We start from the raw sequence: 27,494 nt of genomic DNA, 5'->3' as shown, positions 1-27,494 counted from the left end.
GTGTGTCTTTAAGAGAGAAAAAGATCACTTTTAGTTGCACATAGGTTGGGGGGGGCTAAAATAATGAATATTTCATTTGCAAAGCTCCTTCTTTCTCTCTCCACTTTGTTGCCCGGCTTATCGGAAAACTCAGACCTGTGAAGGATCTAATCCAATACTGCCTCCCTCCCTCAGTCCCTAGATCAAGCCCACTGTTCCTACCTGAGGGGAAACGTTCAATGACGGGCTGGTTGTCCACCTGTAGCGTGGCGTTTCCACCACTGCGTGTGAATCGCACCACGTGGTATTTGCCGTCGCTCACCATCACCGCGCTCTCCTCGATGGTTATATCGTCTGTTCCCACGTTGAAGATCACGCCGACCTTTCCCCGTTCCTGTAAACAGAGGTTGATGCAATACACGGTCAACAAAAATGCACCAGCATGCACTAATATGTTAAGTTCAAACATATACCCATAAAATATAACATGAAGGGTTCGGGTTAGTGGAAAAGCCTGACCGCGGTCTCTTCTAAGATTAAGCCCTCATTGTCCACTGCCCCATCCCAACATCTGGTTTCAAACAGAATCTGGTACAATTCATGTATTCATGGATTTGGTGAATTGAGAGCCACGATTAAAGGATCTAAATGTTTTAAATATTCAGCTTTAGATAGGGTAGCTGTGGCTCAGGAAGTAGAGCCGGCCATCTCCTAATCATAAGGTTGATGGTTCAATCCTGCCTGTTCCAGTCTGTATGCCAAACCATCCTTCGGCAAGATACTAAACACTAAGTAGCTCCCGATGTGTGGATGTTAAATAGAAAGGACTTAGACCGTCCAACTCCAGGCCTCGAAGGCCGGTGTCCTGCAGGTTTTAGATGTGTCCTTGATCCAACACAGCTCATTTAAATGGCTAAATGACCTCCTCAACATGTCTTGAAGTTCTCCAGAGGCCTGGTAATGAACTAATCATTTGATCCAGGTGTGTTGACCCAGGGTGAGATCTAAAACCTGCAGGACACCGGCCCTTGAGGCCTGGAGTCCGACAACCCTGACTTAGACAAAGAGAGAAGTGCTTTATCTAAATGACTGAAAAAAACCCACAGTTTATAAAGTGCTTTGAGCACTCAGGTAGAATACTGTATTTTTTGGACTATAAGGCGTATTTAAAACCCTTAAATTTTCTCAAAAATTGACAGTGTACTTTATAATCCGGTGTGCTTTATGTATTAATTCTGGTTGTGCTTACTGACCTCGAACCGATTTTATGTGGTACACGGCCGTCAAAAATCAGTCAAAATGTTTTAGTATGACTTTGGTAAGCTACAAAGCTGGATTGTTACGGCTACCGTAGTCTGGAGCCTTGCGGAGAAATGCGTACTGTGTGTACAAGGACCCCAAAACGGCACCTGTTAAGAGACATGCTTACGAAGTGGATTTCACTTCGAATAAAGCAGCTGTGAGATAATCCAACATCACAATTTGATGGACTTGTGGAAGAGGAATGAACTGAAAAAGTGAGTGTACTGTTCTGTATTTTATGTGTTAAAACTTAACGATGTTGAGAGTTATTGTGATAGAGTTGAATAAAGTTTCACTTTATTTTGTTTCGCTTAATGTGCCTTATAATCCGGTGCGCCTTATAGTCCGAAAAATACGGTAGAAAAAAGCGATCTATAAGAACCGGTCTATTTACCTTTTTTATAAAAATGCTATTAAAGTGGTCACTTAGGTTTAAGTTTGTGCCATTTAAGCTGTCTTTAGAGATGATTTATAGATTCCCTGGAAAAAATATCTCAACAGCTACTCAGCTCACTGCAAAAACATCAGTGTTCCCAATAGTATCAACTGTTTATCCACCATCATGAACCAACAACTAATATTGTAATTTGACCAGTGCTTTCCGTCGTTTTATTCTTTCTGGTGTTCAAGATAATTGTTATTTACAACACTGTTGTCTTTGTTACTTATGTTACCCAAAGATACCCCGTTGAGCGTAGCTAGATTCCAACTGGCAATGCATAATGAGAAAAATAAAATCATGTCTTTTGTGTTTGAGAATGAATTACACTGACTGAAGCAATTGAGTTGTCAACTAAGCAGCAGTTACCCTGCACAGTTAAACTGCAGTCATCCAGCCGTGTAACAATCCATGCTAATAGGCTAATACTGTTGTTCCTTTGTTGTCCTTTGGCAAAAATCAAAAGATATTTTTCTTCAGTCAACACAAAAAGCCCCGACTGCCTGTAGTCTGATGACACTCAGAGCGTCAGATCCCACACATACAAGCCTGGTAAGGGAACAGAGTACTTGCTGAGGACTCAGGCACCTTTAGTATTCATCAACCGGGTGACCCCCCCTCCCCTCTCCCATCTATTAGTGTTGACAGCCGCCCACTGCTTCGAGTTTATTACAGTCAGCCGCCTACTCCACTCTCTTCTCCCGCCATCTCTCTCCTCTCCCTCTGTGGTTCCTGTCCTCAGTCCCAGGAAAGGTCAAAGTCATTTACAGAGTTACAGTCTGCCAGAGAGCCATAGAACAAGGGTGAGAGAGAGAAAGGGAGAAACAGAGGGCATATCAGACAGCACCACTGCATACAAGTTGTCTGTCTGACTGCAAAACCTCTGTTGCACTTTTGCCCAGCTGTAAGACCCTGCTCTGGTAGCTGTTGCCCAACCTACAGACAGCAACACTTCCTGACTGTCACAGCAGGTCAAGCTCATTTGCCGGTGGGGTCACATTTGCACACTGCTATCTCCTCACTGCAGCTACAACTTCATTGATTCCGTTACCTCATTAGGTATGTGCATTTATTTTGCCACTTTCCATATGCCAAGATATTCAGGGGTGAACCTGTGGCTTTTGCTTGCAGCAGTTTTCCATTATTCATGGCTGATTAAGTATTTTAAAAAAGAAAATAAGACACCCCTAATGTTAACAGATCTCAAAATAGCCAGTTAATTGAGTAAATAAGTGCAAAGGTTGTACAGTAAGTTAATGATCAGTATAATCAGCCACATTTATGTGCATCTTAACTGCTCTTTGCTGCTGTGTAAAGTTGTTATAGTTTTTAGCCAAGGCCACGTTACGGCCATGCACCGATGATTAGGGTATTAATTGAGCATGATCAAATGGTGGCGCAACATGTTGGTTGTGATTAATGCTTTGCGGGGATCAGCAGAACATAAGACACAGTTGAACAGCCAGAATAAGCAAAAGGAATCAGTGTGGAACACAACAGGAAGCAGAGCTCAGCTGTCCTACGTGATGCTCCTAATGAAGCTAGATCTGTATGAAATTGATGGACTACTCTGTAGATGGACTCATTCTGCAAGGAGGCTCGTTGGATGTCTCGAATGGCAAAGTGCTTCCAGCTTCTCAGCCACTTAATCAGCGGCTTCATGTTATAGACCGACCCTCACAGTCTTTCTGCCTGCTATCGTTGTGAATGCCAAAATCCACTATGCTGCAGATTTGACGACACCAGCATGAATACAGTCTTAGAGTAATTATGAGGTGCACAAGAATAACGATTTAATCAAAGCTTTCAGTATTGATACCCTTTAGATATTGCAACGGGGAAAAACAAAATGGAGAGGGTGAGTGAAATGCTTTTGGATCGAGCGGAAATGCCAGGATCATCTCCATTACAGCCCACGCACTAGGAAGCTTAGAATAATCATAACACCTTGCTTGGAGAATTAATTCAATTTTCCAGGGTGAAGCAGAATGAATCCATGCTATTACAACTGAAAAGCAGAAGGGAGTGAATTTGAGTGATATTTACAGAGAGATTAGCATTTGTGTTCCGCAACATTAGAGTTCTTCCCGGTGCTGAGGGAATGTATCGAGCCCATTACGGTGGGAAGCCGCTGGAAACCAGTGCTTTTTTAAAAATGATTTTAGTGTAGCAGTAATGACATTTTAATGGCCGTTTCCCTTAAGCGAACATATCTCTGGAAACAGAAGGAAAAGAAAAACTCTTTGAATGACTGGGAGCAGTCAAGCCTGCAACATTGAAATGAAGGGACTAGTAGGTAACTTACAATAAACCCTGGCTGCTCTTTAAACACCACAGCTTCTCAATGACTGCTTAGCAGCCCTTAATCTGCTGTAGCTGTCAGCTAATGTCAGGAGCAAGAATGCTACGTTTTCCACTTTTATCTAGAGGGTAGCTCATCTTACTTTTCTTTCTACGGGTAAATCGGTAGCAAAGGGAGCAGGTCCGCGGTAGACTGGGGGGCAGGAGCTCTACTTTATGATCAGATGTATTTTCAATTACATCTGATCTGCCTGAAGAAGCCAGGATCTGAGTTACTGAGATTCAATTAAATATTCAAAGATCTACAATAGTGGAGGGGGTTGGACGAAATACCTACAGACAGAATTAAGTTTCAACTTTAACCAAAATCGGTTTTGGTTCTGAGGCTCTGAGTTTTACAGAGAAAGGTTTCATCTGGGGACAAGAGAAAAATCAAAGATTTCCTCTTAAATATTATATTACTTTAAGTACAAAGTTGCTGTTCTTGCCAAATATCTGATTTGTTTACCACTGCACAAACTGCTCATCAGTTTCCCACACAGTAAATCGAGTTTAGCTACCAAAAAAAAAACTCGAGAAAAAAGAAAGTTTCTGTAATCTTCTCATTAGAGTCTCTCCTTCCTTGTTCTCAAAGACAAAAGAAAATTGACTTTGGAATTCTGCACGGCAGCCAGAGAAAGAGCAGTACGGAGTGCATTTCCGTCTGAAATATTTCAACATGACCTTGCGGCGTGCGAGAGCACGTCGAGGTAAACGCTGCTGTCGGGAGTGGAATGAGAATGAGGCAGAGACTGCAGTCTGTATGTGTGTATCAGGGTTATCGGGCTGCCTCAGCGAGCTCTCGCTGATCACGCCAAGCAGAAAAGGAAGAGCGAGAGGAGGAGGAGCAAGGGGCAGAGAGAAACACTGTGTGATAAAAGGACAGTGGGAACCTTGATGATCCTCTGGGGCCTCAAGGTGCTTTGAGATCAAAGCTCCTTTTGAAGGTGTCAAAATCTGGTTCTTTCTTTTGCTCACATGCTGGTACTCAATTAAGAAAAGGAAAAATAGACAAAGGGGGAATGAGAAAGCATTTTTGAAGGATTTGGTTTGTTGTTTCATTTCCTCCTCGCCTGCTCAATCTTCTCCCTTTCTAACACACCCTACAGCTTCATCTTTACACACATCTGCTACTTGACGTATTTGCATTTCCTCAAAGTCTTTCTGAATCTCCCCCTTAGATCTGATACATAAATGCTAAACAGGCAAGTTAGAAAGAGGAAACAACAGAGACGCAACTGCTGGAAAGTGGATTCAGCAAGACTAGGGCAGAGACAGTTGCAGTTGTTTAAATCACTCAAGGTATTTTGCATTTTGCTGTATCAACTTGCCTGGAGAAATTGTTTCTGAAACACGGCTGACCAGTTCAGGGATTTGCTGGTTTGATAGATTTCATATTAATACTCCTCTGGCTGTTGGAAATGCAAACGATTCATCAGCTTCTCTCTCATTTGGATCTATCATAGGCTGTATCTGCTTGAGACTAACTTGACATGCCACTAAAAGTGTGCAGAACTGCAGTATTTATTAGCTTATGAATCAGCCAGCAGAGCAGCATGGATAAAAAAAAGAATGATAAATTGATTTTTACTGGGCGCCCACAGAAAAAGCAATCAATTCTTATATATGTATGTACACAAATATTTGACACATCCATGCGGTCTAGGAAAGCCTAATATTTCATACAGCTTGAGCTAAGCATTTTAACGTATTTGCAGATTCTGTGCATTAATGTAAAATTCCATATGCTGTTTACAGTTACCGACTCATACTGGTGATTTTTTTCCCTAAAATATCCCACAGATACCCCATCTGATACCCCATCACTTGGTATCGCTGCATCTTCCTCATGAGTTTAATTCCTGCGCTGATTCCTGGCTAATCAGCTTGTCAACATGTATGCATAATGCCTGCGAGCGCAGATCCGCTGTGGCATCTGCTACAAGGAGAACAGTATAGTGGGGCTAAGCTTCCACTTAGAAACTGCAGCGTTACGTAAGGAGAAATACGTGGTTGCATAACATGTAGACTTCTTGCCGGCTAAATCATCCACTGTCCGTTCACTGAACGTCTTCAGAGTATCTGCGACAGAAAGAGGGAATTGTTGAGGGCCAGCAGCCATTTTGAATCAGTAAACTGCTCTGTAGCGCGCAGATTTCACGTCTTCCCTTCTTATCAGTCACCTCAAATGACATAGTGCTGTTCCAGACGGAGTTGCATGTGTCATTTTGATTTGGTTTATTTAGGAAAAAGAGGAGGGCTGTGGCAAAACAGTCGCTTTTGCAAAGAAGACATGGTTTCCGTTGCCACACCTTCTCTCGGTTTCTGCTCAGCTAACATCTGTATGTGCTTGCCGTGGTCTCTTGCAGTCACCTTGAGCACCTCATCTTAAAGGCACTTCATATCCTCTTCGATCTCTTTTCTTTGCCTAGTTATTTCCAGCAGTGGTCATGGCTATGAGAGCACATTTGCACTGCAAATGATGAGTGGCCACTCTAACAGTGAATCAGATCTCATTGAAAAATCAATGACTTAGACAGATGTGATGTGAGTGCATGTATATATATACATATATGTGTGTGTGTGTGTGTGTGTGTGTGTGTGTGTGTGTGTGTGTGTGTGTGTGTGTGTGTGTGTGTGTGTGTGTGTGTGTGTGTGTGTGTGTGAGTGAGAGAGAGAGAGTATACACTGATGTGTCTGAATCTCTTGTCAGAGCATGACTCACACTGGGCTTGCCTATTTGTCCCCAAGTACACACACATACCAGCATTGAGCCAAAATACTACAGAGGGAAGAAACAGTGAACATACTAAGAAGGAGAGAAACACAAATCAACCAAAATACCGTCCACTATAACCCTGATTGTTGCCACTCTCAGCAAAACCAACGCTGACTCGCATATAGTAAGTACTGATATGACTGCTCATGTACCGTACCACTGAGACTGTTGATGGATGGCATCCTTCAGCACAATAGAATAGAATAGAATAATCCTTTAATTGACCCACAAGGGGAAATTTGGTTGTAACAGCAGCCAAAAAGACAAATATACAAACAAACAGGACACAGGACACAGAACAGAAACATACACAATTTTTCTTACATATTTACATTAAGGACAACGGTTACTATAAACAGAGAGTACTGTACAGTTATTAAATTAAATAAAAACAATTACAGGTAAGAGGTAAACCAGGTTGTAGCGCGAATTGGTTAATTAACTAACTTATTGCAGTTACAGCATTGATGTAAACATCTATGTTTGTTGGAAGCAGTTCAGATTGTACAGTCTGACAGCTGCAGGGAAGAAGGACCTGCGGAAACGCTCCTTCATGCATCTAGGATGCAGCAGTCTGTCACTGAAGCAGCTCTGCAGTTCAGCAACATTTATGTGCATGGGGTGGGAGACTCTGTCCATCAGAGATGTTATTTTGGCCAGAGTCCTTCTGTCTCCCACCACCTGTACTGGGTCCAGGGTGCATCCCAGAACAGAGCTGGCCTTCCTGATGAGTTTATCCAACCTCTTCCTCTCAGCTGCCGATAAACTGCCGATAAAAATAACTATAATACTTGGAGGTCTGACTAGGGATGGGTACCGGTATCCGGTGTCATTATGGCACCGGTTCTGACATAAACGGTAGTAACCAGACCAAAAAGCAGCGCACATTTCGGTGCTTTATTTTCCTGAGATGTCATACACTTTGGATTCTAGCCAATCATTTTACCTTTCCAAGGATAGTAGGCGGGCCCAGGTACGTACGCTCTTTTAGAACAGAGCTGCAGGTTAAAAATGCCCAAGGCGGAGCGGTCAAAAGTCTGGCTGTACTTCACAGCAAAAGATGCAAACTCAGCAGCCTGCAACAAGTGCTTTAAGGTGATACTGTGATACTGTGCAAAGGAGGTAACACCTCAAATCTGATGAAACACCTGGCGGTTTTTTAAAAGCCGAGAAATGCACCGTATTTGATAGCTTGCTGCGAGACCTCACACCGTACACATCTACTGCGGGTGTGGTGCCTGTTATCAGACCCGGAGTTAGCAACATCCCCCAAGAACCCGAAGAGGAGAGTCCTGGCCCCTAGCCCTGCCAGTGTAGCAGAAATGATGACGGATGATGATGCAGCAGCAGCCGTTCTTCTCTGGGTGAGTAGCTTAATGTTGTTCGTGTGTAATTTACGTTGAGTATGCTAACCACGTTATTAAATTAATGCATGTAAGGTGAACTAGCAAACACCGTCATAGTTACATGCGGCTGTCTTCTTGTTTGATGGCAGATACTCCCTTCAACCTGGCCAAAAAGGCTAAAATGACCAAAGAAAAAGTGGGAAACAGCTAAACATGAGAGGTTTTTGGACAAAGTTTGTGTTTTTTTTTCCATTGTTTAAGCACTGCTTCCAGCCAAGAGTGATACCATATATGCCCTAGAGCTGCAGAAAAGGCACACATTGTTATCTTTTTACAAAAAAACAGCTAAACATGAGAGGTTTTTGGACAAAGTTTGTGTTTTCCAGTCTTTAAGCACCGGTACTGTTTCAAAAGTACCGGTTTGGTACTGGTATTGGATAAAACCTAAACGATACCCATCCCTAGGTCTGACAGCTGACCTGCCTTAAAAAAAACCCTCAAACCACACACACACTTGTATGCAAACGTGGGAATGTCCTTGAGTGAGATTGCTTGGTACCTCAACACACTGCGGCCTTGTTTACAGAGCTGCCAAGAGCTCATGGATACACGTGCACACTGTCATGGGGACTTTTTTTGCATTATCCTTGTGATCGGGATGTGAATAACGATACAAAACATCTGAAAAGTAACTGTAATAATAATAATAATGGATTGGATTTTATATAGTGCTTTTCACGGCACCCAAAGCGCTTTACAATGCCACTATTCATTCACTCTCGCATTCACACACTGGTGGAGGCAAGCTACGGTTGTAGCCACAGCTGCCCTGGGGTAGACTGACAGAAGCGAGGCTGCCATATCGGCCCCTCTGGCCAACACCAGTAGGGTAAAGTGTCTTGCCCAAGGACACAACGACCAGGACAGAGAGAGCCCAGGGATCGAACGGGCGACCTTCCGGTTACAGATACGCTTCCCAACCCCTTGAGCCACGGTCGCCCCCTGTACCCATGCTCTGTTACAACTGGCATCTGTGTTTTTACTTTTCCTACTAATATCTATTTTTTTTGAAAACCAAAAACCCCCACCATGTCAATCAGGTGAGTCCATATTACTGATATTACTGTAAATAGGATCTGTAATCAAGAGTTTCTGAGTACTGCCCCAAAAAAACCACGATGCCGACCTGGTGTAAATTTGGGATTCAAGGTTGTTTTCTCAATATTTTCAGATCACTTCAGTGGGAGTTTAATTCCATTCCCTTGCACCTGTGCCTCTGTGATTCAGGCTGGAATTACCTTCCAAACCATGACCCTTAAACCTGAATTTCATTTTGGGGAAGAGGAAGGACTCACAGGGAGGCAAATCTAGCGAATGGGGCAGGTGGGAATCTGAAATGTGTGATGAAAAAACTCATGTATTTCAAAGCTGTCCAGAATTGCATGAGAGTGATTGCAAAGGGGAACATGACCAAATTTAAACCAGCTTTTCACATTTTTTAAAATTTTATTGCATTTTCAGATGTGTTTCTAAAGTTAAGGGTGGGCGACAACTTAAAACAAACACCTTAACCACTGACCCCCAGAGAAGGGGAGGCTCTGTTTTGTTGTGAGGGACAGATTCAGGGGTGATTGTAGTTCAGAAGCACTTTATCTACTAATCAAAGGTTGGTGGTTGGGTTCTGCATATGCATGTCATCATTTGGTAAGATACTGAAACCTGATGTTAGATATAAAGATAAGCGGAAGCAAATAGATGGATGGATGGAAACCTGTTGTATAAAGTGCTTTGAATGCTCAAGCACCACTATAGAAGAACCAGCCTATGTATTTGATTGGGTAACACTAATTTATTTACAACCAGGTCAACAATATATCTGAGCTCATCTCAATGATGAAAAAATTTATTACAGAAACAATCCGCTCCACATTGCTAGCAGTTTTGTTTGCTTGTAATCCTGCTGCCTCTGGTTGCCACATCACGTTTTGAGGCAGCTTAAAGTAAGCACATCTAAACCGTAGTCCAACAGGCTACTGAGGCACTCAACGAAGAAAAGTGCAAAACTGGGTTTCTCACTATAACTGAGTCCTTTCAGCTTAGATCGAATTGGCATCTAAATATCGATTCCGGCAGCTTCAGCAAGTCAGATGCAATTTGTAATTTTCAGACTGCACCAGGATCAGCCTCCTCCACGAGTACACTTGCCTAAGGGCATCAAACTCATCTGAACTTTTTGTTATACTATAGCATTGCCCTTTTTTGGGTTTTTGCAGGTCCGATCACCACATGTAAATAAAATGATCGTCTTAAACAATCCATTACGAGTGACCGTTCTGTCTTTCACGACTTAATCAAATAAAAAATGAATAAATCAAAGAGACGGTGCAGAGGTAATATGCCACCTTAGTGCTAAAATAGAGTCATCATTTACCACTCAGTCTCTCTAGCTGCCAAGAGATGTGTAAAGGTAGATTAAATTTATCAAGACGCCAAAGTGAAACCGGAACACCTGAAACAGCAATGTCAAGGGCCTTTTCCAGTCACTAACCAGAGATGGATGGAGGATGGAGAAGATAAAGCAGAGAGAGGAAGAAGGTATAGGAAGACAAAGAACATCATTGTAAGAAAAAGACAATGAAAAGAAATGGAAGTGGAATCTGGAGAAAAGGAAAGAATGAAGCGTTTGGAGTGACAGCAGTGAAGCTAGGGCGATGATGTGGTGGTGGGGATCCCCCGAGGCAAAGCCAGAAAAGAATCTCTGTTACTCTGACAGTAGAAATCAATGTCCATATACCCATGATTCATCACTGTTACCACAAGCACTGCTAGGCCCAGACACAGATATGTTTCAGTTTAGACGACTTAATTTGGAACCAGGAAGCGGGGGTCTTTCAAGACCAATAAAGTTTCCTATCCACACTGATTGCTCCATTCTTGTCTCTTTTTTGTATTCAATTTGCTTTCACCAGCTCCCTACAGTCCTTCATCAGTTCATTTAACTCTAAGATACGGCAGTAATCCCTGCCACAAAACCTCATTGTACTGAACACCTTTCATGGGAAAAACCAAAGCAATAAGTGATGGCTGAAATGACTTCTTTTTTTGGCTTTGTAAAGATATTAGAAACTTGACAAACTAAAGAAGCAGGTGTTTCTGAATTCTATATTCAATTCTATATTAAATCATGATAAAATTTCTATTGATTGTATCTTTGTAATCCCAGCTCCAAAGCTTGCAATACAGATGTGAAATAGTGGCAATTCAGCCATTAGAACAATAAAACCTTATTTTCTATATATAACTTTCTACAAGAACCAATGACTGTTGCCTCACCTTACGGTATCGCCATTTATCATTTCTCTCGCTTTAGCTTTTAACCTTCCTTTTTCTTTTTTTCCTCAATTTTCTAATCTGTCTGCCCTCATCAAAAGCTCTTTTACTCCTCAGAGGCTCATTACTGAGTTGACTGGAGTTACTAACGTGGGTCTGGTAGAATCCAATTGATCCATGCGCTCTCATGAATGATCTTAGAGAAAGAACTGACACTGAGAGTACTTTGCGTCTGACAGAGAAAGGTGCATCAACTCCAAATAAAATGGGTTTGGAGCTCATTCCTGTCTGGGAGCCTAAACCTAGTCAGCAAACTGTGAAATGAGATAGCTGAGTCCTTGAATAGTGTGCATAATCTGTCTTTTGTTTAGTAGCTTTGTACTATAATAATCCTTTCTGACATTGTATGGGTACATTTTGTGGGACTGTATTAATTATCTCTCTTACTTGATGCTCTGACGAGGTCAAAAATGTACAAAGATATGAAATAATGATTAGAATTGTGCTGTTAATTTAAAAAAATGTATAAATCTTAAACTTATTCCATCAAATATTTATGAAAGTACTATTTTCAAAATCCTTAAATGCTGACAAGCAGTCCACCTCGAAATAAGTTAAACATTATAGACCAAAAATAAATCAAGAAAATGCATTTGCACTTTAAAACCTGCCTGAAATCAATGTGAGTAAATCAATTATTAAACAGCAAAAGTGGCTGATCTCAAAGCTGGTGACATAATTAGGTGAACACACTGCAAGTACAATAAAGATGCCGTAAGCTGAGACCTAAGAAGCTACCCTTGCTCCTGGATCATATTTCAAGCCTTCATAGAATGTAAATGGGTGAGCTGAAAATGAGATCAAAAGAGTAAAAAGTCACAACACAGTGTGGGACAAGGTCTGATAGTGATATCGTGGCTGATAGTGACCCACACTCGTTTTCGCACCTTGGCTCATGTGATTAGGCAGATGATCAATAGTGGGTCTGGGACTCTCCACCAATTGCTCTTAGAACCGAAGAAGTGAAAGGTGCTCAAGAAGTCCAGTCGATTTTCCTTCCAAGCTCACTGGACAACCATGACCTGGATGATTGAGAACCTTCCCAGTCATATTATTTTTTGTTCACTTGTTCTAAAGAGAATAATTTCAATTTTAAATTGCCTCTGTCAGTGCGCCCCAGGGTGGCTGTGGCTACAATGTAGCTTGCCATCACCAGTGTGTGAATGTTTGTGTGAATGGGTGAATGACTGGATGTGTAAAGCACTTTGGGGTCCTTAGGGACTAGTAAAGCGCTATACAAATACAGACCATTTACCATTTAAAGTTAAGTACTCTAACACTGAGACTGACTAACTTTTGGAGCCAGTCGGTGCACATAAGAGGAAGTGTGTTCTTTGACAGTCTTGCAGTGGCTCCATTTTTCTGCTCTTGAGTTTAGACCTAAAACCTGTGGTCCTAACACAGGGAAAACGTATATATAGGATGTTGTGTTTGAAAAGAATACATGTCCTAAAGGTTTCTACAAAAAGAAAAAACTATTTGAGGAGTGCAACATATCACCTAATCAGCTCCAGGTGGAATATTAATTACATATTACATTAAATTTTAGACTCCATTGGGTCCCACTCTGAGTTTACTACAAGATACCCAGTGGACCTGGTGAGACTCCATCCTCAGCATGCATGCATTTGATGAGTGATGTGACTGTATGCTACATTACATTCATAAATTGTAGCACTAAAATGTTTGTGACTGCAACTACGTAAAAACCTGCAGGGAGCGAAAATATTTGAGCAAATATCTGGAGGTTTGAATGAAACAACATAGCTGAGACACTGAGACAGCAGAGGAGACAACATCTCTACTGCTGTCTCCTTTCATCTACAGTTTGCACATACAATTTGTCATGCCTGAGTATACACTGCGAGAAAAAGCTGAAATGGGAGATTACTTCTTTTTGTCTCTCTCGTTTGATGTTTTCACACTTTGACTGTGTGAGCTGTGGATCGCTATGGGCGAGACGTGTATTAATGTTCATTTTGAGGGTTTTGTGTGTGTGTGTGTGTGTGTGTGTGTGTGTGTTCCTATCTGTTGAGGAAAAGCGAGGCAGGCAGCTGGCCGAAATTGAAGGGAATGACTGTGACCTTCGGACAAAATCAAGAGCAAAGTGTTTTCTGCCTTCATTGTTTTCACTTTTCTCTACTTTCTGTCCTAGCAAGCCTCATTTTCCCTTCCTCACTCCATCACTTTCTTTCCTTTGCACTGCACAACAAAGCTGCGAGAAAGAAAAAAAAATAGAGCATCAGCCCATTTTCTTTCAGCTGCTTTCCCTCTCTTGTGGTTCCAAACTTCCTTCAATTGAAAACAGCAGTGGTGCATATTGTGCAGCTTGTGGTTTGAATAGACTTAAACAGGGCACTTTTCCTGGTGTGATAAAGAAAAGCAGACAGTATAGGAGCTGAAATATAAGTGCCAAGCTTTGCTTTCACTGAAAGACCTGCAGCAGTTTAAAAAACTATATAATCTATCCTGACTTAAACCTTTTGGTGCGGGCCACAGACGGCTGGATGCTCAGCTGTCCTCTTTTTAGCTTCTTCTCATTACTCTCCGCCATCATTAGCTCTCTATTTAATTTCTCTTACTTACGCTTCTCTCTGTTACCAGGATAACTCCCCAACTGTTCCTTTATCATTCGCCCTCTACCTGTTCTCCCCTTGCCGGTAATTCTTTATAATAATTACACAGTGTTAAAAATTAGTAAGGTATTAGTTCATACTTAATTCATAGGGCATATAATTCTATAATCTTGCTTAATAAGCTCACATGTAACATGTTTAATGACAGAATTTTCATGCTTTATATATGATGATCACATCACCCTAATATTACATCATTTAACACTGTTAATGGTTCACGGTGTTATTTAGAGTTAAATGGGGTATTTTAACTTAAATATATTGAAGCTGAATAATAAAACATGAATACGGTTATCACAAAACAGTAGTGAATATTTCACAGAGCTTTACAAATAATTGTGAGCATCACCAAAGTAACCTGTGGCTCCAGCTGCTCAGCGTCTCTCTTTCTCTCTTAAACCCTCTTACAAACTCAGACTCTGGTCCTGCTTACATTTCAGTATTCTGCAAATGTTAAGCGAGTTATGTTAATCATGCAATAAATATCTGCATGTTCTCTGTCACATTGTGACTGTTTCTTTTTCCCGTTGTGAAGATAGCTGAGACATATTTGAGTCTCGAGGTCCTGCTGACCTTTCAGTTAGGGATCCGCTGTGCTCACACAAAATATTGAACTGACAACAAGTAACTGCCCGAATTAATCTTAAAATGTAACAAAAATAAGCATTTAAAAGACTTCTAGTAACACCCGAACAAACAACTTACTCGTTTCCTAATCAGCATATGTATAAATGTGCAACTCCATATTGTTAATAATTAGACTTTCTGAATAGTAGCACTAAATCACTTGTTTGTACTCGGTCTAATAATAGTTTCTCCTTCATTTAAAAATATAGAAATGCTTTCATTAAACATGTTATACATGTTAAGCAAGACTAAACCATTTCTATTCATGTTTATGAGTGCCGTGCTAAAGAGGAGTGATGCTTTATAAATGAAGTATTAACTAAGACCTTGCTAATGCTTAATAGTGTGTAGTTATAATGGAGAGTTAATGCTTTTGCCTTTTAGCCTCTGTGGGGAGAGTGTGAGCTTGAAGCCCAGTAGAGAAGAATGGCTGCTGAGTACACGGGCTAATATTTGCCCTGTGCTAAACTGAGCAAACATGGATAAAGTGAACACAATCGCCTTCTCTGTCCCTGGCTGTCTGCCTTGTTGTCCTTTCATTCCCTTCCTGTCTTTGCACTGCCGCTGTAGAGCCGACTGCTGATTAATCATTGCACACACTGCACACATGTTGTTTTCAAGCAAATCACTGGGTGAGGGGATAAATCTGATAATCCCTTTCTGGTGTGTGTCTTTCTACATCAGTGTGTGCTTATTTAGGTACACCTGTGCAATCCAAACCAACAGGCCTGCAGCAAAACCCGACATCCACGAAGCTCACAATGTTCCCTTGTGGGTGACGAAAGTTTGTAAATGTTCACGATTAAAGCTCTGTCACACTGAGACTGAACACTATTACCAACATTCTGTGACAGTGTAGGAAGTACAACATCTGTAGCCTGACCTGTAGCCCACATTAGGGGTTATGCTGTATGGACGAAACTATGGCTGGTGGCATTATTGCAAGCTGGAAGACCTTAGGACCCACAACTTTAGACTGTGGACATGTTCAATAAAAATGGACATTTTGCAGGTCATATTATTCTTCTTCTGTGCAAAAAGGATTCCTATGAGTGCTTCCTATTCCAAACAAAATGTAGTAAAAAAGTATTCTAATTTAATGTAATTATTTTTATTTATTTCTACGGTGGCAGTTGCAGTTTAGGACTTTGAAACTTTAAACGAAAGCTATTTAAACATGGAGACATGGACATTGGTGTAGTTTCTTAGAGAATAAATGTGAAATTAATTTTATTGATTGAACAGGTATTCTTAGTATGTGTTCTGTGTTACAGCAGGTGTAGTTCCAGCAGCATAAAAAAGAGACAGTGCAGATTACGACCAGGGATAACAACGTTTGTTCTTTTTCTGCATCACTAAATTAATACATGCAAATTCCTTTGACAATGAAATCTGCATTTTGTTTTTCATTTAGTGGTTTTAGTAAGATACAGTTTAACCACTTGCACATATAAATATGTGCAATAGAGAAAGTATAATGCTGTAAATAAAAAAAATCAATGAAAATGTGGTGCTTCCAGAAACCACTTATTTACATAGGTATAATTGTAACTATTTAAAAAAAATCAACCATAACAAAAACAAAAACCATTCCAGTAACATTTAAGATTTTTTTTTAATAATCTGACATTAAATGACACAAATCTATATCAGCATGAAATGCCATAAAGTACTGAAGTAATATATTCAGTTACTTTATTACAAGTACCTCATCACTTCCTGTTAAATATGCCATATTCATATAATGGAGAGATCCAGATGTTATTTTGCCACTGAGCAGTAAACATCTAAAGATATTTTATTTGCTTTCTGCATTAACAGCTAAAAATCGCTTTTTTCACGAGTCGAGCTGGGTTTCTTAGGAACATATAAAAATCTAAACAATAATATCAAAACACAACATTCTGATGTATTTCACTGTGTTCAGTTGATCTGAGGAGAACGTTTTGTCCTTACTAGTCCATCAGCACATTACAGGTGCAGGGCTGTCTGCCAAGGTAATTTATGCTACTGCCTGTCAATCAGTTATTTAGGCACTCTTTCACACACGGAGCCAGTTACTGCTCTACAGTATAAGTACAGCATAAAAATGCTATACTGCGCTTCTCTATTCCTTTTGTTGTGAAAAACAAACAAACAAACAAACAAAAAAAAAAACCAGAAAGAAAATCAGTCATGCAACTGCAATGTTTCCATCTCGGTCCGGTGCCTTGGCACACAGCTGCGGTCTAGTGGACTGTTTCCAATTCTATAGTTGTGTCGTGCACGATGATAGAGTGAGTGGCCTTTAAATTTTCCGATTATTTTGTGCCAGGGTAAAGGATAAGTGTTTGTCAGTTGCTCCTTCATGTTTTGAAGTAGCACCTGCAAGCTAAGTAAAGACGGCTGATGAAGAGGAGAAAGATGCTACAGCTCTGAAACCAATGGCTGGCCTCTAGCATGGTTTAAGCTGTTGTGAGGATAATTAACAAGCTTTATTCCTGGTTATGCGATGGAGACGCTCTCTGTATCTCCCTGTTATACAGTGAGGCAGAGCTGGCACACTCAGAGGTAACTTTACACTGGGCTGCACACCCAACTTTCACAAGCTAAATTTAAAGCGGAGTTTATTTCCGTTAATGCCAAATACTCACCTTTTTCACTAGATGCTGCTGCAGTGTAACGGATTAATTTTCATTTTATTTTTTACACATTTATAAAAGCCTATAACATGGGAAAAAAATACCATAAATTTAAGGTTTTGAGTGTCCACACATGCTGGAATTTATGAAAGTTTCCTCACTTAGGCAAAACATGAATGATTTATAATTAACAATGCAACAACGCAGCGTTACCCATGATTAGTGAATGGATTTATGACCCTATAATGTTTCGGTAATTGTGTTTGTGTGCATTTCCCAGTGGATCTTAAACAGTATACTCTGCTGCACAGATCAATAAAGCCACGGGGGTTAAACCGAGCACTGTAAAAACAAGCAGAATGAGCAGACAAAGTGTAAAGAACAGAGAAAACCTTATTAGCGCGCCGTATTTCTTATCTGATAAGGAATATTAGGTTTGCAAATAGAGGTGGAAATAAACTATGCAACAACTCAGCTGCTTTATAAAGTCATTTAATTCTTAAAATGCTGCTCAGAGGGAAAAGGTAATTTGACAACGGCATTAAAGAGATACCGTTTTACTGAACATTACTTCATGCAAACTGAAATGATGATTATTAATCGCTGCTGCAGCATGCTATGACACCATTTATATTCTAGCTTCTAGATCAAAATAAATTGCTTGTTAAAATCTACAGAGGCATATGATAAATGTAATGAGCCATTCGAATAGCGAGATAGAGTTGGCGAGTGCTACAGTCCATTATCTATCCAAGTAACAAGATAAACCGCAAATTAGGACAGTTTAAAGTTACCTCAGCGATGGCGGTGGTGTAATTACAGCTTTTGGTGAGATTTTGCCATAGAAAAAACAAAAGCAAAGTTAACTGACCGTGCACACTTCATTAATTCCCTATAAATGCCTGGAGAGAAACATTAGTGGTTAGCTGCAGGTTTGCTGTGAACAAAGAGTGCATTGTATATTAAACAGCTGCTAATGATCTCTTAAAGGTTCCGAGCTGAGAAGTGCACACTTTAAAAATGAAACAACTGACATATTATCATGCAGCAAATTGCAACGGATAATGAATAATTAAATGTATAAATTGCTTTCTTCTAACCTTTAGCCTGCGTCTCATTGGGGTGAATACTGTCACAATCATACGTAATGTGGCTGAAAAATGAACACCAGATTGATGCAACTCCACTGACAAGTGCGTGCGTGCTGTGGATTAATATAACGGGCACTCTAGATGCCCACATTAGCACACAGATGTGGAGCATAGACGCTTTTCAAATCATTAATGCAATATTTGCAATTCTTGTTTTGTTTTTTAAAGGCAGCGCTACGCACGGCGGAACAAAGTTGTTTGTGACTGGATGCAAAGGTTTGAAAAAAAAACTGTTTCTTTGCAAGCGTCTGTTACAAAGGCGCTCATAAAGCACGAGGCTGTCTCCAGCAGTGACGGCAGCGTGCGGTTTTTGTTTACAAGGTGGCACCGCAGTCTTCAAAGACCTCAGTTTGAACTAAATGAAAAGAAAAGAGGGAAAGAAAAAAAAGTTTCGTGCTCTGTCTCATCCTGAGAATTATAACGGGGCGCGTCAGGTTGTACGTCTTCTAACCGAAACGACACAGAACACAAGGTGACAGCGTGAGAGGGCGAGACAGCCCACCCACACACAGACCTGCTGTCACCTTTCAGTTCATTAAGCACTTCTGTCTGATATTTAGAGGTCTGACAATATTCTGTGTTTCTGGTTGTCTTTGGAGTTGTGACTTTCAACCCCATGCCCACTGTTTCCTATTAAAGCAAAGCAAATTAATAGTCGTTTTTCTCGGAAAAACACCACTCAGACATGTCGAAAAAGCTCTTAAGATATTCATGATTTCATAAAAAAAAAAAGCTTCTCAGCTAAAATGGGAACTTTGGTGTTAAATGTTTAAAATCTGTTTCGATAAGGTTACTGATCCCATGCACGAGGTGGTGCAGTGACTTCCTGAAACTTTGACTTGGACTGATTTTATAAGATATTTCCGTCTGAATAAATGCATATTAGTACACGTGTGGGTGGTCAGCTTGCCAGGTGCGACCCTGCTTCCCCAGCAGGTGATAAACGCTGCTGTCTTGCCAACTGCAGGTGCTCTTCCCCCTCTTGCTGTGTCACCATAGCAACCCTGCCGTGCCAGTTCAGAGTGCTGCCAGCAGTGGTCGTCAACCGTGATGAATCACGAGTGAGAAAATGATAGGACAGTGATATTGAACACTTACAGTTTGGCATTTGTTTCCCTCTTTCTTTTAAAGCCCACCAACTACACGTGTTCTGTATGTGGTCAGAAGTTTAAAACACTCACTGTGGGCATGAATGTCATGGCAATTTTGGTATTTTTATTAATATCTATGATTATACAGCATATATCTTTAAAGATGTTAGAAAACAAGAATTTGATGCTCAAGTTTAAATTCATTTTGAATTTTCTCTAATCCACACAGGTCAAATATATACATACAAACACATGCATACAAGCCAAGTTTCTAATAACTTCTTGTTAGTGCCAGCATAAAAAGTATTTGTTTAACAGCACAAAAATACTCAGAAGTGAGAAAATCCAAGTAACTCGGTGAAGATATATGAAGGAGAACAAAGAGGAACAACCTAAGATTCACCAGGGCTCAAGCCTGGCATGAACTGGAATCTGCTGGAACACAGTGAAGTGACGTTTACATTGACCGAAGAGGATGCTAAAACTCCGGCTCCACCATAGACTCGTTCAAGCTCGACTGAAATTTGCAGCTCCATCCCAGGAAACCAACCAATTTAATTGAACTGTACCAATTCTTGCAAAAAGAGTGGTCAGATTTCCAGGCAGAATTGTGTCAGAAGCTTGTTGATGGCTACCAAAAGCATCTGGTCGAGGTGCAAGGGACATTTAATCAAACATCAGTGAGGGTGTATGTATATATTTGAACCTGTATAGCATTTCATAAAAATAATTAAAAGCAAAATTACCACAACATTCATGGCTATTCTGAGTGTATGTAAAACTTCTGACCACAACATAATTTCTGGAGACAAATTATCAGTCAAAGTAAGAATGAAGGGTCTTTACTTTATAATATAAAGCACCTTAAAGACCGATTAGCTGCTCAAATGTTCACATTAATCTGTGGTGAGCAGATTTTTTTCAACTGAAAGAATCACTTCATAACTCAAAATGTCTTGGGCCTAACAGTGTCTTTGTCTCATCTAATTTTTGAATACCTAAATCGATCCAATCAACACCTCTTGCCTGCAGCCTGCACCCACTCTCCCTCTGCATCTCCAAGCCCCACCCATCCACAAGTTCTCTTACTACGTAGAGGAAGACAAAGTGCCAATCCTTATCTTTCCAAAGTGCAAAACATCCAGGGTTTATTTTGTACAGTAAGAGAGTGCTAGCTGTTCAAACAAACTAAGTTTTTAGAAGGAGGAACACTTGCTGGGAAGCTTTACAGTAATGCAATGTTACAGTAATGAGTTACAGAGATGAGTTACTGCTACCTGTCTCTCCTTCATCCTGTGTGCTCGTCGCTTTCTGACAGATGCAGAGAGCAGCTGGTAGCAGCACAGCAGCAGAGATTCATACTAAACTGGAATCTCTTTCCAAAGAGAGCACAAGGATTCAGCTTAATTATCAAAGAACTTAGCTGCTGACGTCATATAAACCTTTTTCCCGATCACCAGCTCTGACGAATTAGCCCGTACTTAATAAATTAGCAGCATCTATCCTCCAGGTTTACAATGTCTGAGTTTGTTTTTTAAGACTATACATTGCTTTAATTTTAATGTTGATTATGAAAGACATCAGCTGCTTCTCTGTAAATGGTTTTATTTATTGAAAGAGGTCACTGTTTTTTTGCAAGTGCAGCAGCGTCACCCTTTGATGACCTGGTGAGCTGCAAACACTCCTTAGCTTTTTTAGCCCAAACACAGGAAATTTGTGTCATTTTCTCCATGTGAGACACCCTCAGCAGCCAACATCCTGTGTCAATGGGAAACATTATCGCAGGCCTGTGCGCCCTGCTTGTGGCCAGCTTCAGATTTCTGTGTCAGTGGGCAAGCCCACCTTGAACAGGTTACTGGGAAGGATGCCAGCATTAACTGTGCCGCACATATGCCCATATGACCTGTGGTGGCACGGAGCGGTGTAGATGACTGGATGACCAGGAGGTGAAAGCATAAAGGTCGGAGTGAGGTCACATCCCTCTGGTAACTATGCAGGCCTGTGCTCATGTGTGTCCATCCAAAATTAACACCAAAGTGGGCACACTTTAATACACACACACACTGCTGCCTTTGTGGACATATGGATTGTGTTTACTTGTGTGAGTATGAGAAAGACACACACACACACACACGGAGGATTTATGAGGCAGTATTGTTGGTTATTTACAGGTACTGCTCTGCTCTATTTACTGTCCATAACTGCGGTCTGTTGGCCTTGTTTAGCACTGCTGGGGCAGAACCACTTACTGTATTGTCAAAATCTGTGTGTGTATGAGTGTGCGTGTTTGTGTGTGCATGCATGCATTGCACCAACCCCGCCTCCAGCAACAAAACCCACCTCCCTATAAATCCAGGATGATTTAACATGAGCCCTTATTTACTCTCACTCCTTGTGGGTGTCGCCAGCTTCACCACGGATCTCTGGGGCATAAAATATGAACACCGTGCCAGTCTGCTAGCTAGAGGTCTGGAAAAAAAAGAATGAAAGCAGAAATCACCAAATATCAATCGCAGGGCACCCCAATGGCTTCCACTTCTCTCATTATCACTCTAAGGAGTGTGGGAGTGCACAGATGAGCCTCCTGACTTGATAGTAGACAGTTTCCACTCTCTTATCCTCGCAGCCCTCTTCCTCTCAAAAAACTGCTAACCAGACATCTTATCATCCAATCAAGCAGACAAACCTTACCTACACTCCACACCTCATCACCCCACCGAAAATAAATTTCTTCAGCAGCAGCGTCAGAAGCATGACAGACGTGTGGAAAGGAAGAACGGAAAGTGGTTGAAGTGAGGGATCGTAAAACGAGCAATTCAGCAAAGGAAGGAAAGCAAGGAGCAGAGCTATATTCTGGGAGATTATTTCTTAAAATTTACTTCAGTCCACTAACAATAAAGATGAGAAATACTTAATTTTCGCCAAGCCCTCATGTGCTAGCCTCCTACACAAAATGAAGGACACTTTAAAGTAACTGAAGCACAGCAGTGTTTTGATCTCGAATGCAACACAAAGCTCAAATTCTTGAATGTTAACATAGCTGCCTGTAACTCTTAGTTTCACAATGATACCAAAATAGCACTTTTGTCTAACAGATGATTCATTTTCCAACAATAAGCATTTTGGTTTTTACTAAATATACAAAATTCAAACTCCACAGCATAACAGAAGCATGCTGAATAAACAGGGATGAGAGGTCAATGTTACTGACAGGCAGGGATTCTACAGTTGTGAGGAGGGGCTTCGTAGGGATCAGTTCTTCAGAAGAAACCAGTTGTAATGTGCTGCATGAGACATGGGATTTTAGTTAGTAAGAAGTAGTAAATTACTGCGGAAATTCAGGTTGACGATTGTTCGCAAGACTTAAAAGGCATCACAGAAAACTCGCTCCGACTTTTTGGAATTCACATCAAATTTGAATATCTGGCAGTTAAAAAAACTTTTAATCTGTTATGATGTCATCTTCTACAGTAGTGCCCGGAGATAGGTTGCATCTTCAACTTTTGAGTTGCTATTTTTTTTAAGTAAAGTCATTTTGTTCAAGCTCTACATTCTCTACATTCCATTCACATCCATTTCGTTTAATGATGATTTATTTATTTTATTTATTTTATTTAGGACAGTGCATGTTAATGAACATGAATGTAAAAAAGAATTACATGAATGTAAACATACCAGATTATAGCCAAGGGCTAATTTCCATCTGTTGTCCTTAAGCATAAAAAATAGACATAATAATTCATAAAAATTCATCATTCATTCATAATAAAAACTCCATCACCAAACTTACACATACACACCATGATAGATATCACAAATCAAATTTATCAAAATAAGCAGAAACCACTTGGGAGAAGCAAAACCACTCATTCTTATTTAATTTATGCTTGTTTTCCTCGCTGAAATCCACTGCAACCCAGTTCTAGTTTATTAGCTAATGCTGCTCATGTTGCTCACAGGGGATCAAAACACAGCAAGAAATATATATATATATATATATATATATATATATGTGTGTGTGTGTGTGTGTGTGTGTGTGTGTGTGTGTGTGTGTGTGTATGAAATCAGAGAATCAAAAGTTGTGTTTCGGTTTAAAAATCAAAAGTCAAACAAGATTACAATGTTTTCACTTTTCCTGAATATAACTGAATCATCTATTTCATGCAGGAATAGTGCAGAAGCACTTTCCCAGTATATGTTCTGTGCATAAAGGCCACATAATACTGAAAGATAAACAGAAAAAAAACTGTCTCCGCTTCATCCCTGGCTCTGTTTTTCGTTGACATTGTGCAAATATATGTGATAATCCACGCGGAGGATTTGTATGACACTTCAACTTCACAAAATCACACGCATAAACACAGCTGTGATGACAGTGCATAGCCGATTGTGTGCTAATGCGGGCTGTGCATTTCCACAGCGTGGAAAGCCAAACATGAAAACATGACCGCTGTGTGTCAAGCTCAGGCTCCGAGCTCAGACACTGTGCATGCTCTCTGCTGACATCCACAAGTAATTCAATTAGATATCCACGAATACCTAATTTTCGAAAATATAGCAGCTTCTATTATAGATGAGAAATACAAACGCTGTGCTCAGGCAGTAATGTGGCGGCATCTTGCTAGTAGTGGTAGTAGGTAAAAAAAATTACAGGAGGATATGCACACTGAAATGAGATCAATGTCAGCTGTAAAGCATCACTGTACTGTGCTGAGCTTCTATGACAAGTGACAGGATTTAAAAAGAAGAGCAAAAGGTTTTAAAATAATAGCAAAAACTATAACAGCTACAGTTATTCCCAGGGAACAATCTCTAAACTGCTGAACCATACGAGAAGCGAAGAAAGGCAAAGCCTGAGGTTATATTTCATCATTTGGAAGAACATTTTGCACACAGCTCACGGGCTTGGAAAAAATCAGGATGTAAACAAGAAGATACAATCATGAATTCTCTGCTTTAATTTGACTTATCTTGGGACAGCTGGTCAGCTCATGTCACTGAAACACGCCCCCCTGGACAGCTACGTAACTGCAACATATACCTGACTATACATGTGTGTGTCTCTGTATGAGTGTGTGCTACACAGCAAAAAAGAAAAAAAAAGCAGGAATAGACTTGAGCAGACAACTCCGCCAGCACGCATCATCGCCTATCTCACATGCAGACCTCACAACACCTCGACTTCCACTCTGGTCTTGCACATCTGACATCTGCCCCCCCAACACACCAGCCACCCGTGACACACACCACCTGCTACCTGCTCACACTCACACACTGATGGATAGGGACAAGGAGACACACACGCCTACAAACAAACGGACCGTTTTGTGAGGGCCTTCTGCCGAAAAAAACCCCCAAAACACCAACTGAGCCAAAGCTGCATAGAAACTCGCAAGAAAAATCACGTTAGCTGTTAGCTTTGTAAGCTGAAACTTTAGACCCAGTAGCTAAATGTTTACTGCAATTATGAGCTCTGTGACACTGAAAGGGTCTCAAGTTAATCACTTCTGGAGTATGAGAAGTGGTTTCTCTCTCAGTTACTGTAAAGAAATAAATGAAGCTGCACAGCACAGAAATTTGTAACTAATTATTAATAAAAGAATATTTCTATTTATAAAACACACAAATTCAAAGGTATGAGTACAATAACACGATTATCACTCTTAAATACAATACGGTAAATAATAGTTGGAAAAAAGAAGCTATAACTGAGATCTCTCTGCAGAACTGACATTTAAAAATGCCATTATTTTCATATATTTATGTCTTTCTATACTGTGAGCAGACTTAGCTTTATTAAAGAGCATAATGATAAATTTTGCATGCTGCCCCACTTCCCATCAGTCTACAAATTCAGGAGAAGGTGAAGGGAAAGACTTCATGGATGAGTGGAAACAAGGGCTTCTTTGAAAGTTTGGGGTGATAAACAGAGCCAAACGCATGCAAAAAGAAGAAGAAGCCAGCGAGCGTAATGCTATGACTGGACCGCGCTCCCTCTCAAGCAGCAACGGAACAACAAACTTTTCCTCAGCTAGTTAATTGTGAAAGCATTGGACCCCGCGTCTCTCTCTCATTAATCCATTTCTTAATTACAGAGCAGAAGTAAAATGCAGAACCGTTTCTGCCCGGAATTCTCCTAATGAGCCTCCTCCCTTTCTTTCGCCTGCTTCCCGTCTTCTCGCTTCTCTCCCCTGTCTCTGTTTCTCACTGCACCTGTGCGTGTTTCATGCAAGCGCCAAACAAATTCCAGGCACACTGAAATGGCTAATTGCGTGTATTTTTATCCGATTGGTTGGTGAATAAACACACTCATTTTATTTCATCTCTATAAAGAAAGATCTGGGGGGCGATTTGGCCATGTTTCATTTTGACTCAAGGCCAAATTAGAGTCACACCTTACTGTTAGTGATTGCATATATGACCTTTCTCTGGGCTCTGTTTGATACCCATTGCACACACGTGTCCATGCATATGTCTTTATCAGTGAGTTTATATGTCAAAACAGGTTTCTCTTTTTTGTCTCAAAGTTCTCCGTTTTTTCTCCATGTTCATTTTCATAATTGCTGAATCAGAATTTGCATGAATACTATGCAGCCGGTAGTTCTTTGTTTGTATCATACTCTGTCCTCTTCCATTTATCTTTCTTCACAGGGTCTCCATCAGCCACCTCCTTTGCCTTTCTTTGTCTATCTGCAATGTAAATATTAAATAATAACTCAAGCGCTGCTCGTTTGGGTTTAAAAATAGCTTTCCTGGACAGAAAATGTTCTTTCTTGTGTTAGAAAAATGCTAATTTACCTGCCATAAGTGCATTTGAGTTAGACTTTTTAGTCTTTTCAGCATGTCTGGCTTTTGTTTGGCATCAACAGACTGAACAGACGTTCTTTCCTGTGATTATAGATTTGCTGCGTCAATATGCATCATACAATTCATTTGGTCTAATGAACACACAGCTCAATTGATGATGATGAGTGTGGATGCGAGTGTGTAAGCCCGTGTGTTCCCTGATCATTGAGATTATACATAATGGAGATTGATTACTGCGGCGCTGATCAAGGCAGCTGATCTGATACGTTAGTGTGTGCCTGTCAAGGCGTGGTTGAAAACGCTTTATTGAGAGTTGTTTACATGTCAGAGGCTTGCGACTCTCGGCTCAGCGTACATGTTTAATAGCGGGCTGTTCTGCCCTGTTTGGTAAGTCACTGACTTTTAGAAAAGTAGCAGGCAGTGGGAAAAATCCCAGATTGTCACTTTTGCCTCGAATCTGTCTAAACAGGAAATGAAGCGAGCGGTGATTGCAAATAACGCAGACAACATCATGTGGTCATCAGGATGACAGGAGGAGTTACGAGACTCGGGACCACAACAGGGGAAGGCCAATGCACATTCACAGACACACAAGTCTTGCTTCCATGACTACAGAGGACTTTTCATTGACTTTCTTTCATTTCCAGGGACTGATAAAATTAACAGGGCTTACATTAAGTCTTAAGCATCCACCCTAATAGTTACACCATTTGCACCATCCAGATATAAGCCTTCATCTATGCCCCAGTGTACCTCTTAGCCTAGTCTGGAGTAGCGATAAAGTCCAAGTCTTAGACTTTTCAATGAGGAACACTTGAACAGCACGGCTTGTAACACTGGAGGCAAATGCTGACCTTACAATGAGCATGATTTTAGACGGCTTAGAGTTATTAGAAAAAGAATAAAGCTGCTGGAGGAAATTGAGAGGTTAAAAGCAGGTGAATCGCATTGGTGTATTATGACATCTTCGGGGGAAGACACCTGCA

The 27,494-nt window shown here is 40.7% G+C and overlaps 1 protein-coding gene across 6 annotated transcripts in view; it reads right to left on the bottom strand.

Annotated features, from left to right (window-relative positions):
* Positions 1–27,494, bottom strand: part of nrxn2b (neurexin 2b) — a 712,610-nt gene that overhangs the window by 46,262 nt on the left and 638,854 nt on the right. For all 6 annotated transcript variants that reach the window (XM_085451729.1, XM_085451735.1, XM_085451733.1 and 3 more), the window contains one exon: positions 202–373. In XM_085451729.1, coding sequence (XP_085307855.1) covers positions 202–373 — 172 coding nt within the window. The remainder of the gene's footprint in view (positions 1–201; positions 374–27,494) is intronic.

Source organism: Copadichromis virginalis, linkage group LG3 (assembly GCF_057382275.1).
Source record: "Copadichromis virginalis isolate Kocher_CV1m ecotype Utaka linkage group LG3, C_Virginalis_male_GT1.1, whole genome shotgun sequence".
NCBI lineage: Eukaryota > Metazoa > Chordata > Actinopteri > Cichliformes > Cichlidae > Copadichromis > Copadichromis virginalis.
The sequence above is the reverse complement of the archived record's forward strand: the minus strand, read 5'-3'. Positions and strand labels throughout refer to the sequence as shown.